Source organism: Tinamus guttatus, unplaced genomic scaffold (assembly GCF_059628265.1).
Source record: "Tinamus guttatus ecotype Peru unplaced genomic scaffold, ASM5962826v1 Tinamus_guttatus_pri_ptg001247l, whole genome shotgun sequence".
NCBI lineage: Eukaryota > Metazoa > Chordata > Aves > Tinamiformes > Tinamidae > Tinamus > Tinamus guttatus.
The window spans coordinates 1-25,467 of NW_028289781.1; the positions used below are offsets into that span (position 1 = coordinate 1).

At 68.6% G+C, this 25,467-nt stretch overlaps 4 protein-coding genes across 4 annotated transcripts; 2 read left to right on the top strand and 2 right to left on the bottom strand.

Annotated features, from left to right (window-relative positions):
- Positions 1-421: 421 nt before the first annotated feature.
- On the top strand, positions 422-6,795 carry LOC148590566 (tRNA (guanine(26)-N(2))-dimethyltransferase-like; the record flags this gene model as incomplete). Its single annotated transcript, XM_088538861.1, has 17 exons — positions 422-528; positions 808-1,037; positions 1,992-2,047; positions 2,143-2,270; positions 2,967-3,154; positions 3,903-4,018; positions 4,113-4,225; positions 4,308-4,456; positions 4,529-4,612; positions 4,709-4,778; positions 4,857-4,991; positions 5,686-5,771; positions 5,851-5,959; positions 6,046-6,122; positions 6,202-6,321; positions 6,500-6,614; positions 6,701-6,795. Coding segments are annotated over 17 exons (1,970 nt in total), but the record flags the coding sequence as incomplete, so codon positions are not given.
- Positions 6,796-6,800: 5 nt separating this feature from the next.
- Positions 6,801-20,192, bottom strand: LOC148590567 (lysosomal alpha-mannosidase-like). The gene is made up of 24 exons (XM_088538862.1): positions 20,184-20,192; positions 19,980-20,082; positions 17,888-18,061; positions 16,587-16,780; positions 15,371-15,503; positions 14,390-14,532; positions 14,206-14,322; positions 13,424-13,506; positions 13,230-13,350; positions 12,456-12,534; positions 11,442-11,551; positions 11,222-11,329; positions 10,592-10,708; positions 10,325-10,519; positions 10,122-10,219; positions 9,922-10,045; positions 9,716-9,834; positions 9,538-9,639; positions 9,376-9,463; positions 9,225-9,305; positions 8,915-9,151; positions 7,743-7,910; positions 7,053-7,155; positions 6,801-6,976 (listed from the first exon to the last, which is right to left on the bottom strand). The coding sequence occupies exons 1-24, from the start codon at positions 20,190-20,192 to the stop codon at positions 6,849-6,851; spliced, it is 2,934 nt and encodes a 977-aa protein (XP_088394988.1). The 3' UTR covers positions 6,801-6,848.
- Positions 20,193-21,695: 1,503 nt separating this feature from the next.
- WDR83OS (WD repeat domain 83 opposite strand) lies at positions 21,696-23,188 on the bottom strand. The gene is made up of 4 exons (XM_088538858.1): positions 23,138-23,188; positions 22,759-22,864; positions 21,839-21,936; positions 21,696-21,763 (listed from the first exon to the last, which is right to left on the bottom strand). The coding sequence occupies exons 1-4, from the start codon at positions 23,170-23,172 to the stop codon at positions 21,697-21,699; spliced, it is 306 nt and encodes a 101-aa protein (XP_088394984.1). The 5' UTR covers positions 23,173-23,188; the 3' UTR covers position 21,696.
- A 77-nt stretch (positions 23,189-23,265) lies between these two features.
- WDR83 (WD repeat domain 83) lies at positions 23,266-25,387 on the top strand. Its single transcript, XM_088538864.1, has 9 exons — positions 23,266-23,379; positions 23,936-24,056; positions 24,143-24,248; positions 24,323-24,371; positions 24,484-24,610; positions 24,697-24,764; positions 24,849-24,957; positions 25,038-25,152; positions 25,238-25,387. Exons 1-9 carry the CDS (start codon positions 23,277-23,279, stop codon positions 25,385-25,387), a joined length of 948 nt encoding a protein of 315 aa, XP_088394990.1. The 5' UTR covers positions 23,266-23,276.
- Positions 25,388-25,467: the final 80 nt, after the last annotated feature.

The window sequence follows — 25,467 nt, forward strand, 5'->3', positions numbered from 1 at the left end:
CACGGTCATGGGGACATCGGGGGGGGCACAAGGGATATGGGGGGGACACGGCCATGGGGACATAGGGGACATGGAGGGGGCACAGGGATTATGGGGAACGGGGGACAGAGGCAGCCATGGGGACATAGGGGACATGGGGGGGCACAAGGAATATGGGGGGTGGGGGGACACGGTCTTGGGGACATAGGAGACATGGAGGGGACATGGGGTTAGGGTTTAGGGTTAGGTTAAGATGGGGGGACACGGGGGGACAGGGAGGGCGGGCAGGGGGTACACACAGCCATGGGAATAGAGGGGGACAGGGGGAGCATGGAGAGGGGACGCACAAATCCGTGGGGATATGGAGGGGACACGCGTGGCCATGGGGACACACGAGGCCTCGCCGCATGAGCCGAAATCACGGGCTTTCCCCCCAAAACAGGCTTGGCTTCCCCCGGCCGCGTCGGGGCGCGCGCGCGCAGCGTCGTGACCCTCGCCGCGCGCCGTCCGCCGCGGTCACGTGGCTCGCCGCAACATGGCGGCGCCCATGTGAGCGGCGGCGCGGAGGATGCGCTACGGTGAGGCCGGGGGGGGGGGCAGTACCGGGGGGGGGGGGAGATAACGGGAGTGGGCGGGGCCTGGGGGAGGAGCCTCGGCGGGTCGGGGGGGCGGGATACGGGACCCCCCCCGGCCACGTGTGACTGGGGGGGGGGGGGTGACTCCGCTCTTGCCCCGTTGCCCCCTCCCCTTGGTCGCAATTTGGGGTCGGGGGGGGGCAACTTCACCCTGTTTACCCCCCCCGCAGATTTTGCCCCCCTCCCGCTCTAGGCGCCCCCCCGCTGCTGCTGCTGCTCCGCCGCCTCCTCGCTATGGACGGGGCCAACGGCTGCGGGAGCCCCGGGACCCCCCCGGGCACCGGGAGCACCGGGAGCCCCCCCGGGACCCCCCCGGGCCGGGAGCCCCCCCGGGACGCTGGTGACCGAGGGCCGGGCCCGGATCCTGTTCCCGGGCACGGAGGTGTTTTACAACCCGGTGCAGGAGTTTAACCGGGACCTCACGTGAGCGGCGCCGGCGGCACCGGGAGGGATGTGGGGGCACCGGGATGGATGAGGGGGGCCTGGGATGGATGAGAGGGGGGCCGGGATGGAACCGGGATGGGTTGGGGTGGGGCCAGGATGACTTGGGGGGAGCTGGGATGGACGGGGGCAGTTCAGGATGGACAAGGGGGCGCCGGGATGGATGGGGTGGGGGTGCCGGGATAGCCGAGGGGGCACCGGGATGGACGGGGGTGCCTGGGATGGACGGAAGGGCACCGGGATGGACAAGGGGGGCACCGGGATGGATGAGGGGGGCCTGGGATGGACGGGGGGTTGCCGGGAGGGACAAGGGGGCGCCGGGAGGGACGGGGGGGGCACCGGGATGGCCGGGGGGGCACCGGGATGGAACCGGGATGGGTTGGGGTGGGACCAGGATGGTTTTGGGGGAGCTGGATGGACGGGGGCAGTTCAGGATGGACAAGGGGGCACCGGGATGGACGGGGGGGGCACCAGGATGGATGAGGGGGCACTGGGATGGATGAGGGGGCGCTGGGATGGACGGGGGGGGGACACCGGGATGGACGAGGGGGCACCGGGATGGATGGGGGGGGACACCGGGATGGCCGAGGGGGCACCGGGGTGGACAAGGGGGCACCGGGATGGATGGGAGGGAGGCACCAGGATGGACAAGGAGGCACTGGGATGGATGAGGGGGGCCTGGGATGGACGAGGGGGCGCCGGGATGGACGGGGGGGGCACCGGGATGGATGAGGGGGGCACCAGGATGGATGGGGAGGCACCGGGATGGACAAGGGAGCACCGGGATGGATGAGGGGGGCCTGGGATGGATGGGGGGGCACCGGGATAGACTGTTGGGGGGGGGGGCACTGGTTCATACTGGGGGGGTCCGGGGGGGGGTGGGATTTGGATCCTGCCGGAGCGGCGGCTCCGCTCACGTTCCGTCCCCATCTCCAGCTGCGCCGTCATCACGGAATTCGCTCGGCTCCAGCTGCGGCCCAAGGGCATCCGGGGTAGGAGCCGGGATGAGCCGGGATGAACCGCGGCTCCGGCGGGATCCCAGCAGCTCCCACCTTCCCCTTCCCTTTCCCATCCCTTTCCCTTCCAGTGGTGCTTCCTGGCGAGGAGCAGATGGATGTGGATGCCCCGGAGAAGCCGGAGGGGGATGAGGCCGCTCCGGCACCCGCCGGCTCCGAGGCTCCAAGGAAGGCGGCGGTGCCGGGAGAAGTGTGCGAGGTGCCCGGAATGGGGGGAGCCAAGGGGGCTCATCCCGGGATCCGGAGCGGGGTTTATCCCTGGATTCAGATCGCAGTGCAGGGCTCGTCCTGGGATCAGAGCAAGGCACATCCCGGGATCCGGAGAAGGGTTTATCCTTGGATTCAGGTCGCAGTGTAGGGCTCGTCCTGGGATCAGAGCAGGGCTTATCCTGGGATCAGAGCAAGGCTCATCCTGGGATCCGGAGCAAGGCTCATCCTGGGCTCCAGACCCCGGAGCAGGGCTCATCCCGGGATCCAAGCCCCACAACTGACCTTATCCCAGACTCTGGATTCCACCGCTGGGCTCATCCCAAGACTTGGGCCATGGAGCAGGCCTGGGACAGGGCTCATCCTGGGATCCAGAGCAAGGCTCATCCCAGCTTCCAAATCAGGGCTCATCCCGGGATTCAGACCCCCCAGTGTGGGGGCTCATCCCGGGATCCAGAGCAGGGCTCATCCCAGGTTCCAAATCGGGGCTCATCCCGGGATTCAGACCCCAATGTGGGGGCTCATCCCGGGATCCAGAGCAGGGCTCATCCCAGCTTCCAAATCGGGGTTCATCCCGGGATTCAGACCCCAATGTGGAGGCTCATCCTGGAATCCGGACAAGGGCTCATCCCGGGATATGGGCCCCGGAGCAGGGCTTATCCCGGGATCCAGCCCACTCTTCCCGCAGGGAGGCCTGCGGATCCTGGAGGGCCTGGCGGCCTCCGGCCTCCGCTCCATCCGCTTCGCCCAGGAGGTTCCGGGGCTCCGGGCCGTGGTGGCCAACGACGTCTCGGCCCGGGCCACCGAGCTCGTGCGCCGCAACGTGGCCCTCAACGGCGTGGGGCACCTGGTGGCCGCCAGCCAGGCCGATGCCAGGTGAGGAGCCGGCCGGGAACGGCCTCCGGGATCCCCCTTCCCGGGATGTCCCCCCATTCCCGGTGCTTTGGGGATGCCGGGTGGCTTCGTTCTGGCTTCCTGCAGCATTTGGGGGGCACCAAGTGGACACGGGTTGGGGTCCTCTGGGAATGTGGCCTCCGCTTCCCAGTTTGGGGTCCCCATTGCTCCAGGACCCCCTGTCCCCCACCCAGGGTGTCCCCAAACCACCTGTTTTGGTGTCCTTGTCTCTCCGTGTCCCCGTTTCCCACCCAGGTTGTCCCCAAGCCCTCCAATTCCGTGTCCCCATCGCTCCATGTCCACCTGTCCTCCCCCGCCAGGGGGAGGGTCACTCTAACCCCCATTTTGGTGTCCCCATCACTTCGTGTCCCACTGTCCCCACCAGGGTCACTCTAACCCCCATTTTGGTGTCCCCATCACTTCGTGTCCCACTGTCCCCCCTCTCAGGGTCACTCTAACCCCCATTTTGGTGTCCCCATCACTTTGTGTCCCATTGTCCCCTGCCCAGGGTCACTCTAACCCCCATTTTGGTGTCCCCATCACTTCGTGTCCCACTGTCCCCCCCAGGGTCACTCTAACTCCCATTTTGGTGTCCCCATCACTTCGTGTCCCACTGTCCCCACCAGGGTCACTCTAACTCCCATTTTGGTGTCCCCATCACTTCGTGTCCCACTGTCCCCCCCTCCCAGGGTCACTCTAAGCCCCCTCTCGATGTCCCTGTCCCCTCCAGCATGCTGATGTACCAGAGCAAGGCCAACCGGGAGCCCTTTGACGTCATCGACCTGGATCCCTACGGATCCCCCGCGCCCTTCCTGGACGCCGCCGTGCAGGCCGTGAGCGACGGCGGTGAGCAGCGCCCGGACGCCTGGGCCCCTTGGGGGGCACCCCCCGCCCCCCCAACGCCGTCCTTCCTCCTCCTCCTCCTCCTCCTCGTTGCCAGGGCTGCTCTGCGTCACCTGCACCGACATGGCCGTGCTGGCCGGGAACAGCCCCGAGACCTGTTACAGCAAATACGGCGCCGTGTCCCTCAAGGGCAAGTTCTGCCACGAGATGGTGAGCGCTCAGCGCGGGGACACCGCGGGGGACACCCGTGTGTGTCCCCACCGACAGGCCCGGGGCGCTCGTGTCACCGCAGGCGCTTCGGGTGGTCCTGCACAGCCTGGACCTGCGCGCGAATTGCCACCAGCGCCGCGTGGCGCCGCTGCTCGCCGTCAGCGCCGACTTCTACGTGCGCGTCTTCGCGCGCGTCTTCGCCGGGCAGGCCCAGGCCAAGGCCTCGGCCAGGTGAGGCGCCACCGGCCTTGGGGACGCGGTGCCACCCCCTGCGGTGACACTGTTGTCCCCCCTGTTCCGCAGTAAGCAGGCGCTGGTTTATCACTGCGTGGGCTGCGGGAGCCACCACCTCCAGCGGCTCGGCAAGGCCACCCGCCACGGGGACAGGTGCGGCGGGGTCCTGGCGGGGTGGCCCTGGGGTCCCCAAGCCCTGCTGGCCCTCACCCCCTTGTCACTTGTCCCCCCTTCTCTTTTCTTCTGCAGCTTCAAGTATGGGGCTGCCACGGGGCCACCCGTGGGCCCCACGTGCGAGTTCTGCCAGCAGCGGCACCAGGTGGGTCCGTGTCCCCTGTGTCCCCTCTGTGTGTCCCCGGCCACCAATGCTGACCCCCCTTGGCATTGTCACCCGCAGCTGGGGGGTCCCGTGTGGGCAGAGCCCCTGCACGACGTGGCCTTCGTGCGGCGGGTGCTGGCGGCGCTGGAGCGGAGCCCCGGGCGCTTCGGCACCGAGCAGCGCATGCGCGGGGTGCTCAGCGTCGTCACCGAGGTGCCACGCGGGGACACGGCGCAGGGACGCGGCGTCCCGGGGATGGGGACGGCTCCGGGAGCCTGGAATGGGGACAGCTCCAGGAGCCTGGAATGGGGACAGCTCTGGGAGCCTGGCATAGGGATGGCTCCAGCATCCTGGGGATGGGGACGGGTCCAGGAGCCTGGAATGGGGACGGGGCGTCCCAGGGATGGGGACGGGTCCAGGAGCCTGGAATGGGGCTGGCTCCGGCATCCTGGGGATGGGTCCAGGAGCCTGGAATGGGGACGACTCCGGCATCCCAGGGATGGGGACGGGTCCAGGAGCCTGGCATAGGGATGGCTCCGGCATCCTGGGGATGGGTCCAGGAGCCTGGAACAGGGACAGCTCTGGCATTCCAGGGATGGGGACGGGTCCAGGAGCCCGGCATGGGGACAGCTCCAGCATCCCAGGAATGGGGACGGGCAGCTCCAGCGTCCTGGGGATGGGGATGGCTCTGGCATCTCGAGGACAGGGATGGCTCTGACATCCCAAGGAGGGGGACAGGGACAGCTGCAGGAGCTTGGGATGGCTGTGGCATCCCCGAGATGGGGACAGCTTTGGGAACCCAGAGATGGGGCCGGCTCCGGCCTCTCGGGGACAGGGACAGCTCCAGCACCCGGAGCTCCGGTGGCACCCGGAGCCGCTGACGCCGGATCCCCTCCCTGCGCCGCAGGAGCTCAGCGACGTCCCGCTCTACTACACCCTGGACGGGCTCAGCAGCACCCTGCACTGCAACACCCCGTCCCTGCTGCAGCTCAGGTACGGCCCGTGTCCCCTCCGTGTCCCCGCATGTCCCCTCCGTGTCCCCACCGTGTCCCCACGCGCTCCGCGTCCCCAGGTCCGCGCTGCTGCACGCCGGCTACCGCGTCTCGCTGTCCCACGCGTGCAAGAACGCCGTGAAGACGGACGCGCCGCCCGCCGCGCTCTGGGACATCATGCGCTGCTGGGTGAGGACACGGCCTCTCCTCGGGGACTTGGGGACAGCGGTGGCCCCCGCGGTGTCCCTTGCTGTCACCGCTGTCCCCCGCTGCAGGCCAAGCTGCACCCGGTGAAGCGCGAGCGGCTGGCGGAGGGCAGCCCGGCCGCCCGCATCCTGGCCGTGGAGCCCACGTAAGGTCCCCGCTCGGTCCCCGCTGTCCCCCGGTGCGGCCGGGTGGAGGTCCCCAATGTCCCCCGTTGTCCCCCGCAGCCTCCAGGCCTCCTTCGCGCTGCGGGACGACGCCAACCCCAGCTCCCGAAAGAGGGGCCTCAAGCGCTTCCCCGAGAACCCCGAGGCCTTTTGGGGGCCCAAGGCCAGGGCCAAGGCCGGGTAAGGGCGGGAGATTCTCCAGGGTCTAATATCGGGGTTGAGCTCCCGGCATCCGCTCGGGAAAAGAGGGAGAGCCCGGAGCTTCCCCCTGCTTTTCCCAAGGGGGGATGAGGAGACGCCTCTCGGGGGGGCTTTTCCTGCCCCCTGCAGCCCCCCCCCTCATTCCCGCCCCCCCCAGGGGGGGCATCTCCCCATCCCTGCAGGAAAAGCGGCAGCGGCTCCAGAACAAGCGGACGGAGCGGCCGGATGACGGCAGCTCCTTGAAAAACTTCCCGTGCAAACGCTTCAAGGAGGTGGGTCCGGCCGCTCCGAGGGGTCCCGGGCCGCTCCGGGGGGCTCCGGGCGCCCCCGGCTCAGCCCCGGCCCTCCCAATCCCTAGGGAAGCTGCTCCCTGGGCCCCCAGTGCCGCTACTCGCACGAGGATGCTCCGGTTCCCGGCCCCGACGGCGCCTCCGGCTCCCATTAAATCCCTGCGCGGAGCCGAGTCTCGTGTTTATTGAGGGGACGGGGACAAGCCGCGGCGCCCGTCACCGTCCCACGGGGCCACCCGCGGCCTCCGCGTACTCCACGGTGGCCACGAAGGTCCGGATCTCCATGGGCCGCAACGTGACGCGGCGCGGATCCAGCTTCGGCGGCGCCCGCGGCCGGGCCGGACCTGGCACGAGGGCGGGAATGGGGACACGGGGACACGGGGGGACCCCGGGGACGTCCCCTCGCTGTCCCCCGGGTACCTGTGTCCGAGCGCCACGCGAGGCGGCTCCCGGCCGCGCGGGGCTGGTCGCCCGCCAGGTTGGTCTCCTGCAGCGATGTGATGGTGAAGGCCGAGAAGAGGCTCTGGGAAAGGGACAAAGTGACAAAGTGACAAAGTGACAAAGTGACAAAGTGACAAAGTGACAAAGTGACAAAGTGACAAAGTGACAAAGTGACAGCGGTGGCCGGAGCGCTGGGAGGGGGGAGCCACCCCTTTGGGGGCTCCTCTGTGCCCCAGGAGGGGAGGGAGATGGGGGACAATTGGGGGGAGCGGGTGGGGATGGGGGGACACGGATGGGGGACACAGGTGGTGATGAGGGACATGGATGGGGGGACACCAATGGAGATGGAGGGGACACAAAGGACAATGGGGACACATGGGAGACATTGCAATGGGGGACACAAATGGCAATAGGGGGACACAGGGAGAGAGGGGAAGGGGGACACTGAGAGAGAGGGGAAGGGACATGGGGACAAATAGGAGACAAATGACGAAGGGTGATGGGGGACACACAGATGTGGGGGGACAAATGGGGACACAAACGCTGATGGGGAGACAAATGGGGAACACACACAGTGATGGGGGGACACAGGGGGACAGGGGACAGCCGGGGATCACAAACAGCGATGGGGGGGGACACCCAGGTGACACCCCGGTCCCCAGTGCTCACCAGGAGGTCGAGGGTGACGGGCCGGGAGCCGTTGAGGCTCTCGCCCTTCTCCAGGAGGTGCTCGAGCCGCAGCACGACCGTGTCCTCGTCCCCGTCCCCGTCCTTGTCCCCCGGCGCCAGCGTCAGCAGGTGGACGTTGGGCGGCAGCTCCCGCCGCAGCGCCGAGAACTGCGCGAGGGGCCTCAGTGGGTGGCCCTGGCCACTGTCCCCGCACCTGTCCCCATGTCACCTGTGTCCCCAGGCCCGTCCCCGTGTCACCTGCTGTCAGCTGGATTGCCCTGGCCACTATCCCCTTGGCCCCATGCCCGTCCCTATGTCACCTGCCACTGGCCAGGCCACCGTCCCTGTGTCCCTGCACCTGTCCCTGTGTCACCCGTGTCCCCACGCCCGTCCCCATGTCATCTGCTGCTGGCCGGGCCACTGTCCCCACATCCCCATGCCCGTCCCTGTGTCACCTGCCACTGGCCAGGCCACCATCCCCATGCCCCCACGTCCCCATGCCTGTCCCCGTGTCACCTGCTGTCAGCCGGGCCACCCCAACCACTGTCCCCATGTCCCCGCACCTGTCCCCGTGTCACCTGCATCCCTGCACCCATCCCTATGTCACCTGCTGCCGGCCGGGCCACTGTCCCCATGTCCGTCCTTGTGTCACCTGCTGCCGGCCAGGCCACTGTCCCCACGTCCCCATGCCCGTCCCTGTGTCACCTGCCACTGGCCAGGCCACCATCCCCGTGCCCCCGCGTCCCCATGCCCGTCCCCGTGTCACCTGCTGTCAAGCCAGGCTGCCCCAGCCACCGTCCCCTCAGCCCCATGCCAGTCCCTGTGTCACCTGCCACCGGCCAGACCACCGTCCCCGTGTCCCTATGCCTGGCCACCCCAACCGCTGTCCTCATGTCCCCATGCCCGTCCCTGTGTCACCTGCTGCCAACTGGGCCACCATCCCGGTGTCCCCACACCCGTCCCCGTGCCACCTGCTGCCATCCAGGCCACCGTCCCCGTGTCCCCACACCTGTCCCTGTGTCACTTGCTGCCAACCGGGCCACCATCCCCGTGTCACCTGCCGCCGGCCAGGCTGCCCTGGCCACTGTCCCCATGTCCCCACACACATCCCCGTGTCACCTGCTGCCAACCAGGCCACTGTCCCTGTGTCCCCACACCCGTCCCTGTGTCACCTGCCGCTGGCCAGGCCACCCGGGCCGGTAGGAGGGTCCCCCGCCGGGCGCCAGCACCACGTGGGGCTCCAGGAGCTGCTCTTGGGCCAGCGGCCGGTGCAGGTCGGCGGCCGCGGCCACCGTGTCGAGCAGGACGAGGTGACGTCCCCGCACCACGAGGCCCTTGTTGTCCCGGCCCAGCTCGAGCAGTGGCTCCCCGACGCCGCGCGCGTCGTCGCGCAGGAGCCGCCGGTGCACCTGGGGCGCGGGGGGACGCCGTGACACCCCGCTCCCCGTTTGGGGACAGTCCCCCTGTCCCCCCTCTGCTCACCATGAGCTCCAGGGAGCCGTCGCTGAGGCTGCTGCCGCCCTGCGAGCGGTCCGTGAGCACCGTCAGCTGCAGCTTCTCATCCTACGGTGAAACCCACACATGTCACGAGCTGCGCCCCGGCCTCAGCCCGCGCTCGGCGCCGCGGCGCTACCTTGATGTAGATGCGGCTGTTGACGGGATAATAATTCCCGGCCACGGGCTCCGTCTGGCTCAGGTTCCACGTGGGCCGGTAGTCGCGCCTGGCGGTGACAAGGACAGGTGGTTACGGGGAGGGGACAGGCTTGGGGACACGGCGCGGTGGCGGCGCCGGGACCTGCGCTCCAGCATCTGGCGCCCGTTGGAGTCGGTGTAGAAGCGGGCGGCCGTGCGCAGCGGCGTCACGAAGCGGCTCACCACCTCCTTGCCCCAGCCGTCCCTGCGAGGTGACAACGGGGGACATCAGCGGGGACAGAGGGGCCGGCGGTGGCCGTCCCCCCCCCCCTCGCACTCACGCCACGGGCACGGGCCCCACGGTCCACTCGAGCTCCACGAAGGGCTTCCCCGCGTGGACGCGGAGCACCTGGGAGCACCACGACGAGAAGTTCTGGTAGAGCTCCTGCACCAGCGCGTTCTGCAACGGGGGGGACACGGCGCCATCAGTGCCACCGGCGCGGGGACAGCCCCGGGGACGTGTCCCCTGCCCGGCCGCACGACCCACCTTCACCACGTACGTGGGGACCCGCTCGGAGCCGGACACCGGGAAGGGCTCCGAGCTGTTGGGACGGAAGATGTAGGCGCCCGACGCCTGGGGGCTCTCGGCGTTCCCGGTGCTGGCGTTGTACCTGCGGCGAGGGTGGCACCGTGGGCCCCGGCGTCCGGGGGGCCCCGGCGTCCGGGCGGCCCCGCTCGCGCACGCACCACAGGAAGCTCTGCGAGACGGGCAGCGCGATGCCCTTGTCCAGGTTCTGGATCTCCTGGAGGAGCCCGGTGACGGGGTCGAAGAGCACCCGGACGTGCTGGGGACACGGAGGGGACACGGTGACGCGTTGTCCTGCCCGGTCACCCCCGCACTGCGGAGCAAGGGGTTTTCCCAGAGCGGGAGCATCTGGAGGGATCGGTACCTCGTTGCGGAGCTCCTGGAGCTGCGGGGAGAGCCGGGGCCGGCTTGGGGACACCGGGATGTCCCCAGGGTCCTGCTGCGTCACCGTGAAGGTGCCGAAACCCACGGCGGGCACCCAGGCTTGGAAGAGCAGCTCCCGCGTGGCGTTGCCGCTGTCCCCCCGCAGCTGGCGGGTGAACGGGGACACGGGGACAACCTGGGGACAAAGAGGTGGCACCGGGGGGTGGCCAGGGAGCGTCCCCGAGGTGGGGACAGGGGCCAGGCTCACCTCGCTGGCCACGGGGTGGCCCTGGGGGTCCGTGACCGCGTAGGCCGCCCCGTTGACCGGCAGCCGCACGGGCCAGGACACGCGGTGGCCCAGGGGGTTGTAGAGGAGCACGAGGAACTGCGGGGACACGGGGACGCGCTCGTGTCACCCGGGCGTCCCCAGCGTCCCCGCGGGCCCTGGGACGAGCTCGTGTCGCTTGGGTGTCCCCAGCATTCCCGCTGTCCCCAGGACGAGTTTGTGTCACCCGGGACGTCCCCAACACTTCCCCGTTGTCCCCAGGATGTCCCTGCGCCCCCTACGGTCCCCGCGATGAGCTCGTGTCACCTGCAGTGTCCCCAACACCCCCCGCTGTCCCTGGGATGAGCCTGCGTCACCCGGAATGTCCCTAACACCCCTGCTCTCCCCATGATGAGCCTGTGTCACCCGGGATGTCCCCAACACCCCCGTGGTCCCCAGGATGTCCCCAGCATCCCTGCTGTCCCCAGGATGAGCTCGTGCCACCCGTGGTGTCCCCAACCCCCCCCCCACCGTCCCCAGGACGAGCTTGTGTCACCCACGGTGTCCCCAACCACCCCCGCTGTCCCCAGGACGAGCTCGTGTCACCCGCGGTGTCCCCAGGCCGCCCCTTACGCGCGTGGCCGTCTCCGTGAGGGGACACACGCTGACGTTGAGGCCGTGACACAGGACAAAGTCCTCCTTGGTGCCAGCGAGCGCGGACAGCGCGTTGGCCAGCAGCACCTGGGGGTGACAGCGGGGACGTCACCGCTGTGGGCCCTGCTGTCACCCCCCCCGGTCCCCAGGGTGTCCCCATTGTCACCCCCCCCGGTCCCCAGGGTGTCCCCGTTGTCACCTCGCCCGCGGCCCATCCCACCGCCAGCTGCTTGGCGTAGTCGTTGGCCACGTGTTGGCGCTCGGTGCCGCTCACGGCGTCGTGGTGCTGCAGCACGGCCACCGCCTCGCCTGGCACCGGGGACAATGTGGGGACAGTGCGATGGGGACAGCGCGATGGGGACAGCGCGGCCACCGCCTCGCCTGGCACCGGGGACAATGTGGGGACAGCGCGATGGGGACAGCGCGATGGGGACAGCGCGGCCACCGCCTCGCCTGGCGCGGGGGACAATGTGGGGACAGGGTGATGGCAGGGGACAGTGTGGGGACAGGGCGATGGGGACAGCGCGGCCACCGCCTCGCCTGGCACCGGGGACAATGTGGGGACAGGGTGATGGCAGGGGACAGGGCGATGGGGACAGCGCGGCCACCGCCTCGCCTGGCGCGGGGGACAGAGTGGGGACAGGGTGATGGCAGGGGACAGTGTGGGGACAGGGCGATGGGGACAGCGCGGCCACCGCCTCGCCTGGCGCGGGGGACAGTGTGGGGACAGGGTGATGGCGGGGGACAGTGCGATGGAAGGGGACAGTGTGGGGACAGGGCAATGGGGAGAGCGCCGGGACAGTGCAATGGCAGGGGACAGCGCGGGGACAGCGCGATGGCGGGGGACACCACGGCCACCGCCTCGCCTGGCGCCAGGGGACAGTGTGGGGGCAGCGCAATGGGGACAGTGTGGGGACAGCGTGAGGGCAGGGGACAGCGCGGGGACAGCACGACCACCACCTCGCCTGGCGCCAGGGGACAATGTGGGGACAGGGCAATCGGGACAGCATGGGGACAGCGTGATGGCAGGGGACAGCGCGGGGACAGTGCTGGGGATGCTGGCTTGGGCCGGGGGACACTGTGGCCACCAAGGGGACAGTGCTAGGGACAATGCGCAGGCAAGGGGACACTGCAGGGACAGCACGATGGGGACAATGGCTCGGGCTGGGGACACCGCGGGGCCAGCGCTGGGGACGCCGCCGCGGCCACCTACGGAGCGCAGAGCCGTCGCCGTGTCCGTAGGGTCCGTCCCGCGCCGCCCGTCCCGCCAGGGCCTCCAGCTGGTTGCAGACCTGGGAGCAGCAGGAGCGTCACGGGGACACGAGGGGACATGAGGGGACAGGAAGGGACACGAGGGGACACGAGGGGATGCGAGGGGACACGAGGGGATGCCAGGAGACAGGAGGGGACACGAGGGGGACGTGAGGGGACACGACGGGACATGGGGGGACAGGAAGGGACACGAGGGGATGTGAGATGACACGAGAGGGACGCCAGGGGACACGAGGGGGCCTAAGGGGACACGAGGGGGGCATGAGAGGACACGAGGAGGCGTAAGGAGACATGAGGGGACACCAGGGGACACCAGGGGGACACGAGGGGATGCAAAGGGGACGTGAGGGGGACACCAGGGGGACGCCAGGGGACATGAGAGGACATGAGGGGACGCCAGGGGGACACCAGGGAACCCTAGGGCACATGTGGGGACGCGAGGGGGACACAAGGGGATGCCGGGGGACACCAGGGGGACACGAGGGGACACGAGGGGGCGTGAGGGGGGAAGCCAGAGGACGTGAAGGGGACACTAGGGGGACGTGAGGGGATGCCAGGGGGACACAGGGGGACACGACGGGGACGCGAAGGGGACCCAAGGGGGACACCAGAGGGACACTAGGGGATGCGGGGGGACACCAGGGGACACTAGCGGACATGAGGGGACACAAGAGGATGTAAGGGGACGCGAGGGGACGCGAGGGGACAGGGTCACCTGCATGAAACCGTAGCCCAGGCGCTCGTAGCGCTTCAGGGCCGGGCGGCTGCTGAAATAGCCCGTCCAGAACTGGTGGGGCCCGTCCGAGTAGGGGAAGAAGTCGTCGCTCTTGAGGGACCTGCGGGGGGACACGCGTGTCCCCTGCTGTCCCCAGCGTGTCCCCTGGGCCCCGCCGGTGTCCCCGCGCTCACCAGGACAGGTTGGCGCGATGCAGCTCGCGCAGGTAGCACGACGGCGTCGAGTAGAGCGCGTGCACGCGGCTGCCGTTGGCTTGCTGCAAAGGGACGCGGCGGGGACGCCGCGGGGACGGGAAGTGACCTTGGGGACGGGAGGTGGCAGCGGGGACGCCGTGGGGTGGCCCCAGGAACAGGAGGTGGCCCCAGGAACAGGAGGTGGCCCCAGGGACGCCGTGGAGTGGCCCCGGGGATGGGAGGTGGCCCCGGTAATGGGAGATGGCCCCAGGGACAGGAGGTGGCCCCGGGACACGACTGCGTGGCTCCAGGGATAGAAGGTGGCCCCGGTGATGGGAGGTGGCCCCAGGGGCATGAGGTGGCCCCAGGACACCGTTGGGTGGCTCCATGGACAGGAGGTGGCCCTGGGGACAGTGTGGGGTGGCCCTGGGGATGGGAAGTGGCCCTGGTGATGTGAGCTAAGCCTGGGGACGTTATGTGGTGGCCCTGGTGATGGGAGATGGCCCTGGGACACAGTTGGGTGGCTCCAGGGATAGGAGGTGGCCCTGGGGACAGGAGATGGCCCTAGTGATGGGAGGGACGCCGTAGGGTGGCCCTGGGGACACCGTGGGGTGGCCCTGGGGACAGGAGGTGCCCTTGGGGACACGGTGGGGCGGCCCTGGGGACAGGAGGTGGCCTGGGGATGCCATGGGGTGGCCCTGGTGACGGGAGGTGGCCTAGGGATGCCGTGGGGTGGCCCTGGGGACACGGTGGGGTGGCCCTGGGGACAGGAGGCGGCTCACCCGCGCGTTGACGTGCCGGATGAGCTTGTCCATGTTCTTGAACCACAGGTTGGCGTTCTCGTAGTGGAAGTCCGAGCCCATGGTCATGATGATGTGCTCGGTCCGGTAGCGCTTGGCCTGCGCCGGGGGACACGTCAGCGTCCCCAAGCACCCCAGGAAGGGCCCAGGCGTCCGGGCCACCCACCTGGTCCTGCGCGGCCGCCAGGAAGGCGGTGACGATGCGCTGGACGTTGTTCTCGTCACCGTCCCCGTCCACCACCGGCGGGTCGAAGCAGAGCTGGTCCCAGCAGAAGCCGGACGGAGGGTTGTAGAGGTTGGGGAGGATGACTGGGGACACGGGGACAGCGATGAGCGCGGGGACACGGGGACAGGGACGAGCGCGGGGATGGGGAACAGCCTGGGGACGTGGGGAAGGGCCTGGGGACAAGGAAAAGAGCCTGGGGACAAGGAAAAGAGCCTGGGGACACGGCTGGGGACAGGAATGAGAAACAGGTTAGGAATAAGAGAACTAACTTGGCGACATGGTTGGGGACAGGAACGAGGAAAGGTCTAGGGACACGGGAATTAACCTGGGGACATGGCTGAGAACAGGGATGAGAGGCAGCCTAGCGACAAGGGAACTAACTTGGGGACACTGTTGGGGACAGGGAAAAGAAACAGGTTAGGGATAAGAGAACGAACCTGGGGACACGGTTGGGGGCAGGAATGAGAAACAGCTTAGGGACAGGGGAACTAACCCGAGGACACGATTGGGGACAGGAACGAGGAAAGATCTAGGGACAAGGGAATTAACTTGGGGACATGGCTGAGAACAGAGATGAGAAACACCCCAGGGACAAGAGAACTAACCTGGGGACACAGCTGGGGACAAGGATGAAGAACAGCCTAAGGACAAGGGAACTAACCTGGGCATACCCTTGGGAAAAGTGACGAGGAACAGTTTGGGGACAAGGTAGAAAATGACAAAAAACAGTGTGGGGACAAGGGAAGTGGCCCGGGGACAGGGTTGGGGACAGCAAAACCATCCTGAGGACAAGAGACCAGGCTCAGGAAGAGCCAGAGAACGAAGCCACCCTGAGGGACAGGACAAAAGGGGACATCCCGGCAGGGTGGCAGCGGACACAGGGACACGGGAGGGGACACGGGAGGGGACACGGGGACGTACCGGTGAAGATGTCGGCGTCGGGGGCCTCCAGGCTGTCGCTGCCCCTCCAGAGCAGCTCGAGGCGCCGCGCGTCCTCGCGGGCCACCTTGTCCTCGTGGTCCACGCGCCCCACGAAGAGCCCGTCGTAGCCCATCTGCGGGGACAGCGCTCGGCCAGGGGACAGCAGCGAGTGTCCCCAAGCGCCGAGAACTGTCCCCAGCCTGCGGGGAGCAGCCCCGGTGCCATGGGAGCTGTCCCCAAGGCCACGGGGAGTGTCCCCAACACCTTGGGGAGTGTCCCCAAATTGCGGAGAGTGTCCCCAATACCCTGGGGAGTGTCCCCAAGGCCACGGGGAGTGTCCCCAAATTGCGGAGAGTGTCCCCAACACCCTGGGGAGCGTCCCCAAGGCCACGGAGAGTGTCCCCAACCTGCAGGGAGTGTCTCCAACACCCTGGGGAGTGTCCCCAACACCCTGGGGAGTGTCCCCAAGGCCACGGAGAGTGTCCCCAACACTGTGGGGGCTGTCCCCAAGGCCACGGGGAGTGTCCCCAACACCCTGGGGAGTGTCCCCAAGGCCACGGAGAGTGTCCCCACCGCCACAGGGAGCACTCCCGATGCCAAGAGAATCGTCCCCAACCCGCAGGGACCGTCCCCAGCACCCTGGGACCGTCCCCAAGCCCCGGAGACTGTCCCTGTCCCCAAGGTGTCCCCACCTGCGCGAAGATGGTGGCGTGCTCGCACGCGTGGCCGAAGGGGTCCAGCTGCCAGGCCACGCGGGGACCATCCCCAACCCCCGGGGACCGTCCCCAACCCCTGGGGAATGTCCCCAATCCCCGGGGACCGTCCCCAATCCCAGAAGAATTTCCCCAATCCCCGGGGACCGTCCCCAATCCCCGGGGACCGTCCCTGTCCCCAAGGTGTCCCCACCTGCATGAAGATGGCGGCGTGCTCGCGTGCGTGGCCAAAGGGGTCCAGCTGCCAGGCCACGCGGGGACTGTCCCCAACCCCCGGGGAATGTCCCCAAGCCCCGGGGACCGTCCCCAACCCCCGGGGACCGTCCCTGTCCCCAAGGTGTCCCCAAGGTGTCCCCAAGGTGTCCCCACCTGCGCAAAGATGGCGGCGTGCTCGCGCGCGTGGCCGAAGGGGTCCAGCTGCCAGGCCACGCGGGGACTGTCCCCAACCCCCGGGGAATGTCCCCAAGCCCCGGGGAATGTCCCTGTCCCCAAGGTGTCCCCACCTGCGCGAAGATGGCGGCGTGCTCGCGCGCGTGGCCGAAGGGGTCCAGCTGCCAGGCCACGCGCGGCGTCGCGCAGGGCCCCAGCGCCCGGCGCAGGAAGCGCCGTCCCAGCGCCAGCTGCTCCAGCACCGCCCCGTAGTGCGACGTCCCCTCGTCACTCATGCACCAGCCGCCCAGCACGGGCTCCAGCCGCCCTGCGGGGACACGGGGACATCGCGGGGGCAGCCATCCTCCTCCTGGGGACGGCCCAGGGCCACCCCAGAGCCACCAGGGATGGCCCGGACCTTCCAAGGACACAGGAACATCCCAAAGCCACCCTAGTGTTTCCAGGGACATCCCAGAGCCACCAGGGACAGCCCAGGGTCACCCTAGACCTTCCAAGGACACAGGGACATCCCAGAGCCACCAGGGACAGTCCAGGGTCACCCCAGAGCCACCAGGGATATCCCAGGGCCACCAGGGACAGCCCAGATCTTCCAAGGACACAGGGACATCCCAGAGCCACCCCAGTGTTTCCAGGGCCACCCCAAAGCCACCAGGGTCACCCCAGACCTTCCAAGGACACAGGGACATCTCAGGGCCACCCCAGACTCTCCAGGGACATCCCAGAGCCACCAGGGCCACCCCAGGCCTTCCAAGGACACAGGGACATCCCAGCGCCACCCGGGACAGCCCAGGGCCACCACAGACCTTCCAAGGACACAGGCACATCCCAGAGCCACCCCAGACTCTCCAGGGACATCCCAGAGCCACCAGGGCCATCCCAGGTCTTCCAAGGACACAGGGACATCCCAGAGCCACCCCAGACTCTCCAGGAACATCCCAGAGCCACCAGGGCCACCCCAGGCCTTCCAAGGACACAGGGACATCCCAGAGCCACCCCAGACTCTCCAGGGACATCCTAGAGCCACCAGGACCATCCCCGAGTTTTCAGGGACACAGGGACATCCCAGAGGCCCCAGGGCCACCCCAGACCTTCCAAGGACACAGGGACATCTGAGAGTCCCCAAGGCCACCTCAGAGCCACTGGGGACACCCCAGTCTCCTCGACATGTCCCCACGGTGTCCCTCGTGCCACAGAGATGCCCCATGTCCCTGTGTGTCCCCAATAACTATGCCCTTTTTAAAGCACCCCACGTTTCTCTATTGTGTCCCTGTGTGTCCCTAATGCCCACATGCCCCTGTCATGTCCCTATGTGTCCCCAACGCCCCCACTATCCCCATGCAGCATCCCTGCCCCACATCTCTACGCGTCCCCAGCGTCCCCACGCAGCATCCCCGTGTCCCCAGCGTCCCCATACCCTCCTGGACGAGCTGGCGCACGAGCCCGCGCGTGGCCTCGTCCTGCTGCCGCCACCACCGTGCCAGGAAGGCCACCTCGGCGTAGACGAAGCGCTTGGCCGGGTCGGCCGCCAGCTGGGCCACCACCGAGTCCAGGATGTACTGGACACCCGCGTGCTGCTGCTCGTTGTGCACTGGGGACACGGGGACATGGGGACACCGCGTCACGCGGGGCCACCACCGAGTCCAGGATGTACTGGACACCCGCGTGCTGCTGCTCGTTGTGCACTGGGGACATGGGGACACGGCGTCACACGGGGCCACCACCGAGTCCAGGATGTACTGGACACCCGCGTGCTGCTGCTCGTTGTGCACTGGGGACATGGGGACACGGCGTCACACGGGGCCACCACCAAGTCCAGGATGTACTGGACACCCGCGTGCTGCTGCTCGTTGTGCACTGGGGACATGGGGACACCGCGTCACGCGGGGCCACCACCGAGTCCAGGATGTACTGGACACCCGCGTGCTGCTGCTCGTTGGGCACTGGGGACATGGGGACACGGCGTCACACGGGGCCATCACCGAGCCCGGGATGTACTGGACACCCGCGTGCTGCTGCTCGTTGTGCACTGGGGACATGGGGACATGGTGTCACACGGGGCCACCACCGCGTCCAGGATGTACTGGACACCCACGTGCTGCTGCTCGTTGTGCACTGGGGACATGGGGACACCGCGTCACGCGGGGCCACCACCGAGTCCAGGATGTACTGGACACCCGCGTGCTGCTGCTCGTTGTGCACTGGGGACATGGGGACATGGTGTCACACGGGGCCACCACCGCGTCCAGGATGTACTGGACACCCACGTGCTGCTGCTCGTTGTGCACTGGGGACATGGGGACACCGCGTCACGCGGGGCCACCACCGAGTCCAGGATGTACTGGACACCCGCGTGCTGCTGCTCGTTGTGCACTGGGGACATGGGGACATGGGGACACGGCGTCACGCAGGGCCACCACCGAGTCCAGGATGTACTGGACGCCCGCGTGCTGCTGCTCGTTGTGCACTGGGGACATGGGGACACGGCGTCACGCGGGGCCACCACCGCGTCCAGGATGTACTGGACACCCGCGTGCTGCTGCTCGTTGTGCACTGGGGACATGGGGACACGGTGTCACACGGGGCCACCACCGAGTCCAGGATGTACTGGACACCCGCGTGCTGCTGCTCGTTGTGCACTGGGGACATGGGGACACGGCGTCACACGGTGCCACCACCGCATCCAGGATGTACTGGACACCCGCGTGCTGCTGCTCGTTGTGCACTGGGGACATGGGGACAGGGTGTCACACAGGGACACGGCGTCACACAGGGCCACCACCGAATCCAGGATGTACTGGACACCCGCGTGCTGCTGCTCGTTGTGCACTGGGGACATGGGGACATGGGGACACACGGGGCCACCACCGAGTCCAGGATGTACTGGACACCCGCGTGCTGCTGCTCGTTGTGCACTGGGGACACGGTGACACTGCGTCACACGGGGACACGGCGTCACGCGGGGCCACCACCGCGTCCAGGATGTACTGGACACCCACGTGCTGCTGCTCGTTGTGCACTGGGGACATGGGGACACGGCGTCACGCGGGGCCACCACCGAGTCCAGGATGTACTGGACACCCGCGTGCTGCTGCTCGTTGTGCACTGGGGACATGGGGACACGGCGTCACGCGGGGCCACCACCGCGTCCAGGATGTACTGGACACCCACGTGCTGCTGCTCGTTGTGCACTGGGGACACGGGGACACGGTGACACCGCGTCACATGGGGACACAAGGGCCACCTAGCGGGGCAGGAGAGTCACAGCAACATCTAAAGGGACACAAGACATCGGGGCAGGGTGGCACAAGGGTCTCACTGCCACTCAGGGAAACAAGAGCGTCATCGTAGGAGGGACATGGGGACAAAGTCCCCCTCCCTGGCCCTGCCACCCCCTTGGTGGCCTCAAGGCCACGTCACCACCGGCCTCCATCCTCCCCAGCGGCCTCGGTGACACCAGCTCCCCCGAGGCCCCCGCGGGGGCGGTGACGGTGACACGGCCAGGGTACCTCCGTAGTAGTACTGCTCCACGGTCTTGAGCCAGCCCACGTCGTCGTGCGAGTGCGGCACAAGGTGCACGTTGAGCAGCCCGGGCCGCGTCGCGGGGCACGACTGGGGACACGGCCGGCGTCACCGGGCGGCCCCCCCGGAGAGAAGGAGGAACCGCGCAGGGGAGAAAGAGGAAGGACGGCGGTTTCCAGACCGGGTGTCACGGGTGACATGGCGACAACAGCCGCTCAAGAACAACCCCCCAATGGCAAGAGGAAGGCGGGGACAGGATGCCTGGGCCCTCTGGGACCGGATTTGGGCCACTTCCTCCCCTCCGGATCCGCGGTGCCACCCCAGTGTCACCCCGTCACCCCCGCAGTGTCCCCCGCTCCGCTTCCCTCCCAGTTTCCCGGTTTTTCCCACCCCATCCCTCCCGCCTCTCCCCTGCCCCGGCTCTCCCTGTCCCCCTCGTCCCTCCCCATCCCCGTCCCCCCGTTTCCCCCAAGCCCCCCCGCTCTCTCCCGCTTTTCCGCTTCCCCATTTCTCCCAGTCTCACTCCCACCCGTCCCGATCCCTCTCCCAATCCCTCCCACTTCCCCCTCCAGCTCTTCCCACCCCCCATTCCCTCCCAGTCGCCCACTCTCTCCCTCTCGATCCCGGTTTCCCCCTTGTCCCCGGTGTCCCCATCCCAGCCGCTCCAGCCCCGGTCCCGGTCCCACCTGGTACCCGCAACCCGCGGCCGCCGCCGCCGCCCCGAGCAGCAGCAGCGCCGCGGGCGCCGCCATGACCCTCGCGACCACCGTCATGTGACGCCGCGCTCACGTGACGCACCGCTTTTCAGCCCCCCCCGCCCGCCGCCGGGAGCCAATCCGCTGCCACCTCCGCGCTAAACCCCGCCCCCTCGCGCTCTCATTGGCTGCTGCGCGCAGGGGGCGGGGAGGCCGCGTGGAATGGGCAGGGCTGGCGCACGAGGCGGGGGCGGTGCCATAAGAGCTCGCGCCAATGAGGAAGCCGCATTCCCGTGATTGACAGCGCCAGCCACGCCCGCGTTGCCACGGGAGACGAGCGTTGGAAACGCCCCGCCCCCCACGCGGCGGGAAAACGTTGGTAGCCAATGGCGGGCGACGGCTCTGAGGACCCCGCCCCTCTGCGGCATGCGATTGGCGGAGAGCGCAGGAGGGCTCGGTGCTCTCCACCAATGGGGCGTCGAGTAGCAGCGCGGCGGGAAGCGCGCGCCTTTACCTCAGGGAGGCGCTGGCGCCTAAGGGGAAGCCACAAAATGGCGGCCCGGCGCCATCTTCTTGCAGCCGCCGCCATGTCCCCACCCCGGTCCTGGTTCCCTCTCCACCTCAGCCGGACGCAGCCCTCGTCCCCCTCTGTCACCTCCAGCTGCCACCCGGATGCTGGGAGCATCCCATGGCCTCCTTGCTCGCTGCTGTGGCAGCACCAGGTCCTTGCGGCCTCCCCGGGGCCCCGACCACATGTGCCGGGTGATCCTTAAGCCAAAGGGGATCCTTCAATGTCCTGGGAACACCGGGATTCACTTCCCGGTTTCCATCCGCTTGGATAAAGAGGATGCTCGAGGTAAGAGAGAGTGGTTGCTGCCATCTGCGTCATTATCAGCCGTTAATTGGGTTAAAAACATATGTATCGGGAGCAGGAATAACGCGTTTTCCAAGCTGTGAGGATCCCACCTGGCTCCTGCTCCTTTATTTTTCCCAGGCGGACCACGCGGCGTCACCACGGAGGGGACATGGGCTGCGGGTTCTGCAGGTAGGACATGACCACGGCCGAGATGGAGAGCCTGGAACGGGCAGGAAAGCGCTGGAAAAACCCGTACGAACGGCGGGGCCCGTCGCGGCCGCCGTCCCGCGCTCACATGAAGCTGCTCATCATCTGCTTGGTGTCCTCGGAGCTGCGCGAGTTGGCGAAGCTGATGAAGGAGCAGTAGACGGCGATCCAGGCACACCACTTGAGCTGCGCCGGGGGCGCGGGGCGCCGTCACCCCCGCACGGGCACCCCAACGCCCCCGGTACACCCAAGAGCCTTTGTACACCCCAGCGTGCCCGGTACACCCAAGAGCCTTTGTACACCCCGACGTGCCCAGTACACCCCAACGCCCTCCTATGCACTCAACAGCCCTCTGTACACCCCAACATGCCCGGTACACCCCAACGCCTACCATATACTCAACAGCCCTCCGTACACCCCAAAGCCCCCTGTACACTCAACAGTCCTCTGTATACCCCAACACCCCCTTGTACACCCCAATGCCCCCCTATACACTCAACAGTTCTCCATACACCCCAACACCCCCTTGTACACCTCAACACTCCTTGTACACCCCAATGCCCCTCTATGCACTCAACAACCCTCCATACACCCCAATACCCCTTGTACACCCCAACAGCCCTCCGTACACTCCTACACCCCTTGTACACCAAACGCCCCCCTGTACACCCCAATGCACCTTGTACACCCAACGCTCTCCTGTACACCCCAACACCTCCTGTACACCCAACATACCCCACATACCCCAACACCCCTTATACACCCAACACCCCCCATACACCCCAACACCTCCTGTACACCCAACACACCTCCGTACACCTCAACACCTCCTGTACACCCAACATCCCCCCATACAACCAACACCCCCCTGGGCTCCTCGTGGACCCCGAGGGAAGCTCCCGTTCCCCCATAACCTGCACCCACCGGGTCCCTGCTGCCCCGTGCTCCGTCCCCATGTCCCCCCCGTCCCCGTGTCCCCCCTTGTCCCCATGTCCCCCCTGTCCCCACCTTGAGCATGAGGCCGCACATGCTGAACACCATCCCCAGCAGGTTCATGTAGTCGGGCGTGGGGTCCTCCAGCGCGGGGCTGCTCTCCGCGGACGGCGCCTTGTACCTGGCGGGGGCACCGGCCCGTGGCGGCCCCTGCTGCCCCCGGCGTCCCCAGCCCCTTCCCCGCTGTCCCCCGGTGTCCCCAGAGCCTTCCGGTACCCGCAGCCCCATGTCCCTCGGCGCCCCCCGTACCCCCAACCCCATGTCCCTCGGCGCCCCCCGTACCCCCCAGCCCCATGTCCCTCGGCGCCCCCCGTACCTCCACCGGTACCCCCAGCCCCCTGTCCTTCGGCGCCCCCCGTACCCCCAGCCCCATGTCCCTCGGCGCTCCCCGTACCGGGCCACCCGCGCGGGCCGCCGCGGGTCCGCCATGTTGCGCCGCTTCCGCCGGAAGAGGCGGTGCGGGGGCGGTGGCCCCGCTCCCGGCGCGGGTCCCGCTGCCGGTGCCGGTCCCGCTCCCGGTGCCGGTTCCGGTCATGGCGTTTCCCCAGCCGCGGCCCGGCCCCGCCGAGCTGCCCCGGCACCTGGTGCGGAGCATCGAGTGCGGCCAGGGCGCCGTGCGGGCCGCGCGCTTCAACGGTGAGCGGCACCGGGAACGGGAACCGGCACCAGGAGGAGGGAAACCGGCACCGGGAGGGGGAAAACCGGCACCGGGAACCGGCACCGGGAGGGGAGAACTGGGGGATCGGTCCCAAGAGTGGAAATGGGAACCAGGAGGGGGAACCGGGAGGGGAGACCCACTGGACCAGGAGAGGGGAACCGGGACCGTGAACCAGGACCGGGAGGGGGGACTGGCACCGGGAGGGGACAACCACGGAACCAGGAGCAGAAACCAGGATGTGTGGAACCGGGATCGAGGCGGGGTGGGAGGAACTGCGGAAGCAGGAGGTGGGAACCGGGACCAGCACCGGGAGGGGGAACCAGCACCAGGACCGGATCCATCTGAGGAGGGAAAACCGGGACCGGGATCCATCCCGGGGAGGGGGAACCAGGACTGGGTGCTGGGGCAGTGGGTGAGAGATGGGTGACAAAGTGGGTGTCCCAAGGGGAGGGTGACGGGGAAGGGGGGGTGACAGTGGGTGTCCCAGGCCACCATGTCCCCCGGTGTCCCCCGCGTCACCCCGTGTCCCCGCAGCCGACGGCAACTACTGCGTGACGGGCGGCAGCGACAAGACGCTCAAGCTGTGGAACCCGCGCAAGGGCACCCTGCTGCGCTCCTACCTGGGCCACGGCTACGAGGTGCTCGACGCCGCGGGGTGAGGGGACAGCGGGGACGCGGCCGGGGCCCCCCGCCGTCACCGCGTCCCCTCGCCGTCACCGCGTCCCCCCGCCGTCCCCGCAGCTCCTTCGACAACAGCCAGCTGTGCTCGGGCAGCGCCGACAAGACGGTGGCGCTCTGGGACGTGGCCACGGGGCAGGTGCTGCGCAAGTTCCGGGGCCACGCGGGGGTGAGTGACGCGGGGACACTGCGGGGGGGTGGCCGCCACTACCCCGTGTCACACGCTGTCACCTCCCTCCGCAGAAGGTCAATTCGGTGCAGTTCAATGAGGAGGCCACCGTCATCGTGTCGGGTGAGCGCAGGCGCCGGGGCACCAACATGATCCCCTGCTAAGTGTCCCCATGCCCTCAGGTGTCCCCCCCTGCGCTCTGTGTCCCCATTTTGTCCCCGTCTCGTCCCCGCAGGCTCCATCGACTCCACCGTGCGCTGCTGGGACTGCCGCTCGCGCCGCCCGGACCCCATCCAGGTGCTGGACGAGGCCAAGGACGGGGTGTCCAGCGTGAAGGTGTCGGACCACGAGATCCTCGCGGGGTGAGGGACACCCCGCGGTGACGGGGACACCCGCAGGGCCACCTCGTCCCCCTGCCCCGGGGCCACTTTGTCCCCTGTCCCCGCAGCTCCGTGGACGGCCGCGTGCGGCGCTACGACCTGCGGGCGGGCGAGCTGCACTCGGACTACGTGGGCAGTGAGTGACGCTGGGGACAGGGGACATGGAGCAGGGGGGGACGCCGTCCCCCAACGTGTCCCCAACGTGTCCCCGCCGCCGCAGGCCCCGTCACCTGCGTCTGCTTCACCAAGGACGGCCAGTGCGTCCTGGTGGCCAGCCTGGCCGCGCCGCTGCGGCTGCTCGACAAGGACACGGGCGAGATGCTGGGCGAGTACGGGAGCCTCCGCGGGGACAGCGGCGGGGGACGCCCCCGGCTGCCACCGCCCTGATGTCCCCGCTGTCCCCGCGCAGGTACAGCGGCCACCGCAGCAGCGCCTGCCGCCTGGACTGCGTCCTCAGCGAGCGCGACGCCCACGTGGGCTGCGCGTCCGAGGACGGCGCCGTCTATTTCTGGGACCTCGTGGAGGTGAGGAAGGGGGGGATGGCAGCGCCCCGGTGTGTCCCCAACGTCCCCTCCGTGTCCCCAACGTCCCCTCCGTGTCCCCGCGCAGGGCTCGCTGGCCGCGCGCCTGCCCGTGGGCCGCGGCGCCGTGCAGGCCTTGGCCTTCCACCCCGCGCGGCCCGTCCTGCTCGCGGCCACCGGCGCCACCCTGCAGCTCTGGGACACCGGTGACAACGACGAGGGGGACGCGGCCACGTGACACCCCCCCGGCATCCCGGGAATGCTGCGGGTTTATTGGGAGCGAGCGGATCCCGGCGCACCCGCAATAAATAACGTGGA

Coding starts and splice junctions, on each gene's coding strand:
- WDR83OS (XM_088538858.1), bottom strand. CDS start 23,172: ATGGCGGACCCGCGGCGGCCCGCGCGGGTGGCCCG. Junction 21,937..22,758: donor TGTGCGGCCTCATGCTCAAG/GTGGGGACAGGG, acceptor CCCCCGGCGCAG/CTCAAGTGGTGTGCCTGGAT. Junction 21,764..21,838: donor CAGATGATGAGCAGCTTCAT/GTGAGCGCGGGA, acceptor TGCCCGTTCCAG/GCTCTCCATCTCGGCCGTGG.
- LOC148590567 (XM_088538862.1), bottom strand. Junction 9,835..9,921: donor TCCCCACGTACGTGGTGAAG/GTGGGTCGTGCG, acceptor CCCCCGTTGCAG/AACGCGCTGGTGCAGGAGCT. Junction 7,156..7,742: donor CCGTCACCCTCGACCTCCTG/GTGAGCACTGGG, acceptor TCCCTTTCCCAG/AGCCTCTTCTCGGCCTTCAC.
- WDR83 (XM_088538864.1), top strand. CDS start 23,277: ATGGCGTTTCCCCAGCCGCGGCCCGGCCCCGCCGAGCTGCCCCGGCAC. Junction 24,057..24,142: donor GAGGTGCTCGACGCCGCGGG/GTGAGGGGACAG, acceptor CCGTCCCCGCAG/CTCCTTCGACAACAGCCAGC. Junction 24,958..25,037: donor ACGGGCGAGATGCTGGGCGA/GTACGGGAGCCT, acceptor GTCCCCGCGCAG/GTACAGCGGCCACCGCAGCA.